Source organism: Salvelinus fontinalis, chromosome 33, assembly GCF_029448725.1.
Source record: "Salvelinus fontinalis isolate EN_2023a chromosome 33, ASM2944872v1, whole genome shotgun sequence".
NCBI lineage: Eukaryota > Metazoa > Chordata > Actinopteri > Salmoniformes > Salmonidae > Salvelinus > Salvelinus fontinalis.
The window spans coordinates 27,220,156-27,226,679 of NC_074697.1; the positions used below are offsets into that span (position 1 = coordinate 27,220,156).

Here is a 6,524-nt window from a genome sequence, read left to right on the forward strand (position 1 = left end):
CATTTAAAAGACTAAATAAAAATGATATCCTGTTGATCAAATAATCTTGGGTCCTGTATGACTGGAATATGTTAGGCACAGTCCAATTAATTGATCTAACAAAAAATAATATTTTAAAATCACATTTAAGTCAATATATAAACAATACATTTTTATTTTTGCTCCAATCAGTTGTTGAATAGTTAATGTGCACTACTTAAGGTCAAGCCTACAGTACAATTATAAATATTCATAGTTTGTAATAGTCATCTTTATTCAGAAATTATCTAATGATCACTAACACAACGGTGCTGCACTAGATTTATACCCTGTACTAATTATTTTCTCTACCCTGTCAGAAAGTGTGATGGCAGTGCCAATTTATCTCTATTGTGAAATCTTAGATAAAGATCAGGGTTTGTGTTGCAGTCTGTCAGTCATGCTAGTGAGCCAGAGCAGGGAGAGCATGGACCCGTCTCTCCACTTCATTGCAATACTTCTCTGGAAGTCCAGCAGCCCTACAAGTAAAATGAACAAACATGAATTACAAAACTAAACCTGACCATCCCCCCAAAAACACCTGGTTTACACACAGTGCTGTTGCTTTCACGTAATATTCTCTCAGTTCCCCTCAATTCTACGTACCACTTTGTCCCTTTACATAGTTAGTCCCCACCCAGTCCCTGTACATAGTTAGTCTCTATCCAGTCTCTGTACTTACTTGAGCTCCCTGAGCTTCTTCTCCTTGATCTCATCAAGGCGGATGCGGCGATGGCGGGCCTCCTCGTCCAGCCGGTCTCCCTCTTTGTAGACCTCCCTGCGCAGGGCGATGGCCTGCATCTCCCGCTCCCTCACCTGCTGGCGCACCCCGTCAGCATGACGCAACACCTTGATCCTGTGTTTCTCCTCCTTGTCCTTCTCCTTACAGATGGATACCTGCTGGGCCCTGGGGTGAGAGAAAAACTGGCTGTAAAACGCAACTGCTAATACAGAGACCTTTACTAACATTTTAAAGCCTGGTTGTCCAAGGCATAGCATAGTGTTATGCTTTGATTTATGAAACCGCCTGTAATACAAGTACAGTTATCGGGTTAGTACAGTAGTAACTACCCACTGGGCACAGATCAATTCAACATATATTCCACGTTGGTTCAACGTAATTGCATTGATATGACGTGGAAACAACGTTGATTCAACCAGTGTATGCTCAGTGGGTACATTTACATTGTGTCAGGGTGTACCTCAAAGCCCTGTCAAACTCAGCCCTCTCTCGCCCAGCCTTGATGGATAGGAGGTGCTCCTTATGTGTGACCTGCTCCAAGCGAGCTGCCTTCAACCTCTCCTCAACATCCACCTTCTTTTTGAGCTGCTCCTTCTCTTTTCTCCTCCAATCCCTCTCTGCTCCCTCCTGGTTCCTCCTGGCTCGAAGCTCATCCTTACAGTCATACACAAAACCACTGTAACCATTCCTCCATACCTTTTATGATCAATTACGACAACAACAGGTCAGTGTGAGCCACTGTAAAACAAATGGAACTTTGGTGCTGCTCACCTGCTCTGCCTTGTGGTCTTTTTCTCTCTCCTGTAGGGCTCGCAGTCTGGCCACCTCCTTCTCCTTCTCTCTCTTGATGCGTCTCTGTTCAGCCTCGTACTCAGCCTCCCGCTCCTGTAGGGGTCACACAAAAGTATATTTGGCTGCGTTAACACAGGCATTCTAATTCAGATTCCCCCCCTCCCAATTATTGATAAAAGAACTGATCTGATTGCTCAAAATACCAATTTGTGGAAAAATATCAGACTTAGGCTGCCAGTGTAAACGCAGTCTTAGACACCTTTTTTGCCCTTTTGCTTTCTGACCCAAAACAAGAAGGCCAAAGACCTATAATAAAGTCCATAATGGAGTAACTCTTACCATTTTCTTGTGGGTGTACTCCATAGCCCGGAGGTCGGCCAGTCTCTCCTCCTCTTTGTTGCGCTCCTTGGCCAGCAGGCTGTCCTCGTTGATACGGAGGATCTCCTGCTGCAGACGCTGCTGCTCCTCCTTCTTCCTCTCCAGAGCCTGGGAGACACACCACACCATTCTGTTGTTCATTATTCCTTATGCCTAACTGCATTACGATTCATTCATTAATGATATTCATTAGTTGCAAGAGTACAAACAGATCTGGGACCAGGCTAATTCATGAGGAATTTCTAACTGAAATTCAAAGTGGTAATACATTACCCTGGCGATAAGACTGTTGTACTGCACAAGGAGACTTGTCTCTAACTAATAATACCTCCAGCTCCTCCATCTGCATCCTCTCCAGGTTCTCCAGCATCTGCTCGCCCTCCTGCTCCTTCATCTCATTCTGCAGCATCCTGTCCTCCAGACGCTCCTCAATCTGGTTTATAATCAGCTGCTTTCCCCTATAGACACACACAGGGAAGACAGCTGAGGCATTACAGTTTGGAAGAGATGTAGTGTATTTGCTTTTAAATGGGCCATTGTGTGTGTGTGTGTGTCCTCACTGGATCCTCTGGTGTTTGCGCAGCTCGTCGATTTTCTCCTGGGCCTCCAGGGCTCTCCTGCGGTCCACCTCCATCATGGCATCCAGCCGCCTCTCCTCCTCCTGTAGCTCAACCAGGATCTGCTGCCTCTCCAGGATCTGGGCATCCCACACCGCGTGGCACCGGGCACCCAGGATCAACTGGCCACAACAAAAGGGTACCATGCACAACACACACAAGGACACGGAGATGGAAGTGTCTGGACAGGGCATGGGTAGAATAACTGGGGAAAAGTGTGATATTGCAGTGATGTTGGGACTGAAGTTGAGATAAAACAAATAACAAAGAGTAGTGAAGTAAAGAGAAAGAGTGAGCAATGAGAGAGTGAACAGTTGATTCTCTTGCTGTACCTCATTGAGTTTCTTGACCTCGTCCTCCTGCTCCATCCTCATGGCGTTGGCCCTCTCCAGCAGGTACTGAGCTCTTTCCTTGGCCTCGGACTCCAGTTCACTTAGGCCCTGGTTCTTTTGACGAGATAGGTCAGTCTGGCGGATATGGGCCTTCCTATCCTCAGCAGCATCCTGGTCAAGAAAAACAGCAACATTGAAACAGTGCAAAGGTTAGTTTGGGTGGGACCCTGTACTGCCAGTTAGTCACCCAGCTTTCATGTGGTAAAGGTTGCTTACAAATTCATCAGGTACATTTGTCCTTCCTCACCATAGCTGCTTCTCTCTCCCTCCTCTGGGTTTCCAACGTGAACTCCCGCTCCTCCTTGGTTGAAACCAGAGAAGCTGTTGCTATCCGCTCGATATCAGTTGGGCGGAGGATGACAGACAACCCAGACGGATCCTTACTTGGGATCCTGGCAAAATGACAGCATGATTTGTTTTTATTTTGTAATTCACCACCACTTGTAAAATGTGATTGTGGGATATGTTTATTGGTGCAATGTAGGTTTATGGAACTGGATGGCATTCTCTTTTATAATGAGTAAACAGAATAAACAATGCCAAGTGTAGTACTGTTATGTTCACAAATTAGACTTGATGATCACATCAAGTAACCGAATGAGAAGTTGAGGTATTGACTGATACTTGCTTCAGGTCTCGGATGAGGTCCTTTGTGATGATGCGAACTGTCTCTAGTTTCTGAGTCTTCTGACTTGGAGCAGACCTGGACTGGCCCCTGGGTCCAAACCGGCCACCCCTCTCAGTGTCCTTGACATTGCAGGCTGACAGAGCCTTGAGTAAGAAAATCCAACATACATTTACACCAATTCTCTATCTCACTCACTCACTCACTCACTCACTCACTCATTCACTCATTCACTCACTCACTCACTCACTCACTCACACACACATACACACACACACACACACATAGATACATACACACACAGACCTTGCACAGTTCAACTGTCACATCTTATTGCTATGTGTTTATCCAATGCAGGTCAAAGAAATGGCTGACATATGGCCCACCTGTTTTTGGGTTCCAAAGAGGCTCTCATCCACATAAGAGGTGAGTGCACGGGTGCGATAGCGACGTGAACGGGAGCTACCAAAGAGCCTAGATGAAGACCCTATACACTGTGGCTGCGACAAAGTCAACAGTGTTGGTACTGGTAGAGTTATACAGTAATTGAAAGTGTGTACAGACCAGCAAATAATTATGACTTTCATGAATGTCATTTTTATGTCAAGCAAGATTGTGGGCCTGTCTCTGATTCTACTTACCATGATGATCGTCAAAAATAGTCCACTATCATCAACCAAAATTATTAATAGCTAAAATATTGACAGGAAAGTCACCTTATAATAACACAACGAATATCCAAGGTTAGGAAGCACCTAGTCAGCTATTTTTCGTTCTTAATTATGGGAGAAGTGCTTGGCATATCCCTGAAAATTAGATGTTTTGTTGTTGTGTATCCATGGAAACCCTGATTTTAAAACGGAAGAGTCCACGTGTCCTCTGTGCCCGCCCTCTTGACACAGCCAGATGAATCATCTATTGTCATTTTCTATTAAGGTGAATCAGAGGTGCTTTGATACAATGTGATACAATGTTTGGTTTCAGTGCATACATGCAGCATGTTCGATATAATATACAAAATGTGCAATGCATGTTGCTGTATGGTGGAGGTGGTACATCACACTTTGTGCTCACTAAGTGCCACCAAAGTACCTAATCTCTACAAACGAGACAACCCAGCAACTATGTAACACACCGTCATGATGACACATCATAGTTCATGGCATTTTCGATAGAAAGTCCATGTTTGTGGTAGCGTGGTCATTGACTTGAATATCAGGCTTGGTGTACAGAGATTGAAAGAAATAGCCCACTGGCCACAGACGTCAGTCAATTCAACGTCTATTCCTATGTTTGTTCAAGTAATGTCGTGCAAACAACGTTGATTCAACCAGTGTGCGCCCAATGGAAGGCAGTTTATGTTAACAAGAAACGTGGACTAACGAGAGAGGTAGGTATTCACAGTGTTATGTTTGTGGCAAATCCAACACAACACATCACTGAGTACCACTCTTCAAATTTTCTAGTATGATGGTGGCTGCATTTTTTTTTTTTTTTACCGTTATTTTACCAGGTAAGTTGACTGAGAACACGTTCTCATTTGCAGCAACGACCTGGGGAATAGTTACAGGGGAGAGGAGGGGGATGAATGAGCCAATTGTAAACTGGGGATTATTAGGTGACCATGATGGTTTGAGGGCCAGATTGGGAATTTAGCCAGGACACCGGGGTTAACACCCCTACTCTTACGATAAGTGCCATGGGATCTTTAATGACCTCAGAGAGTCAGGACACCCGTTTAACGTCCCATCCGAAAGACGGCACCCTACACAGGGCAGTGTCCCCAATCACTGCCCTGGGGCATTGGGATATTTTTTAGACCAGAGGAAAGAGTGCCTCCTACTGGCCCTCCAACACCACTTCCAGCAGCATCTGGTCTCCCATCCAGGGACTGACCAGGACCAACCCTGCTTAGCTTCAGAAGCAAGCCAGCAGTGGTATGCAGGGTGGTATGCTGCTGGCAATGTTATGTTATGTTATGGGTATGCTTGTCATCGGCAAGGACAAGGGAGTTTGTTAGGATAAACGAAACGGAACAGAGCTAAGCACAGTCAAAATCCTAGAGGAAAACCTCTGAGACAAATTCACCTTTCAGCAGGACAATAACCTAAAACACAATGCCAAATATACACTGGAGGTGCTTACCAAGACTATATAAATGTTCCTGAGTGGCCTAGTTACAGTTGACTTAAATAGACTTGAAAATCTATGGCAAGACTTGAAAATAGCTCTCTAGCAATGATGATAAACAACCAACTTGACAGAGTTTGAAGAATTTCAAAAGAAAAATGTGCAAATATCGTACAATCTAGGTGTACAAAGCTCTTAGAGACTTACTGAGAAAGACTCACAGCAGTAATAGCTACCAAAGGTGATTCTAACATGTGACTCATTTTGAATACTTATGTAAATTAAATATTTATGTATATTTATGTATTTTAAATAAATTTGCCAAAAAGTCTAAAAACATGTTTTCACTTTGTCATTATGGGAATTGTGTGTAGATTGGTGACAAAAAAAAAAGATTTCATCCATTTTGAATTCAGTCTGTAACACAACAAAATGTGGAACAAGTCAAGGTGTATGAATACTTTCTGAAGGCACAGTAAAAAAATATATCCCGAATTTGCAAAATGCATGCACACACACCAATATCAAAAGATTTTGCTCATAGATATACAGTGCATTCGGAAAGTATTCAGAACCCTTGACTTTTTCCACATTTTGTTACGTTACAGCCTTATAAAAGCGATATTTCACTTTTTTATTCTTTTTTTTTTATTGTGTGTAGATTGATAAGGGGAAAAAACAATTTAATCAATTTTAGAATAAGTATTCAGACCCTTTACTCAGTACTTTATTAAAGCACCTTTTGTCACGCTTTTCTAAAGTTGAACCCAGAAGCAGACCAGGACAAGGAGGGTAAGACGAAGGTGAGTATTTATTTACAAGTTTAAGTG

General features: G+C 43.4%; 1 protein-coding gene across 2 annotated transcripts; it reads right to left on the bottom strand.

Annotated features, from left to right (window-relative positions):
• Positions 1–136: 136 nt before the first annotated feature.
• Positions 137–4,399, bottom strand: cfap45 (cilia and flagella associated protein 45). 2 transcript variants are annotated; one of them, XM_055895467.1, is made up of 12 exons: positions 4,206–4,399; positions 3,951–4,064; positions 3,568–3,710; positions 3,187–3,331; positions 2,880–3,050; positions 2,491–2,669; positions 2,259–2,388; positions 1,892–2,038; positions 1,532–1,645; positions 1,221–1,414; positions 701–925; positions 137–497 (listed from the first exon to the last, which is right to left on the bottom strand). In XM_055895467.1, the coding sequence occupies exons 1-12, from the start codon at positions 4,206–4,208 to the stop codon at positions 422–424; spliced, it is 1,641 nt and encodes a 546-aa protein (XP_055751442.1). In that variant the 5' UTR covers positions 4,209–4,399; the 3' UTR covers positions 137–421. The 2 variants fall into 2 exon arrangements, with proteins under 2 accessions (XP_055751442.1, XP_055751441.1); XM_055895466.1 differs by lacking the exon at positions 4,206–4,399 and having other exon boundaries at positions 3,951–4,199.
• Positions 4,400–6,524: the final 2,125 nt, after the last annotated feature.

Excerpts from the sequence above, each read along its gene's own strand:
- cfap45 (XM_055895466.1), bottom strand. The coding sequence starts at position 4,160 with ATGACATTCATGAAAGTCATAATTATTTGCTGGTCTGTACACACTTTC. Across the intron at positions 3,332-3,567 it reads GACCTCATCCGAGACCTGAA|GATCCCAAGTAAGGATCCGT; the intron begins GCAAGTATCAGT and ends TCATTTTGCCAG. Across the intron at positions 2,389-2,490 it reads CGCAAACACCAGAGGATCCA|GGGAAAGCAGCTGATTATAA; the intron begins GTGAGGACACAC and ends GTGTGTCTATAG.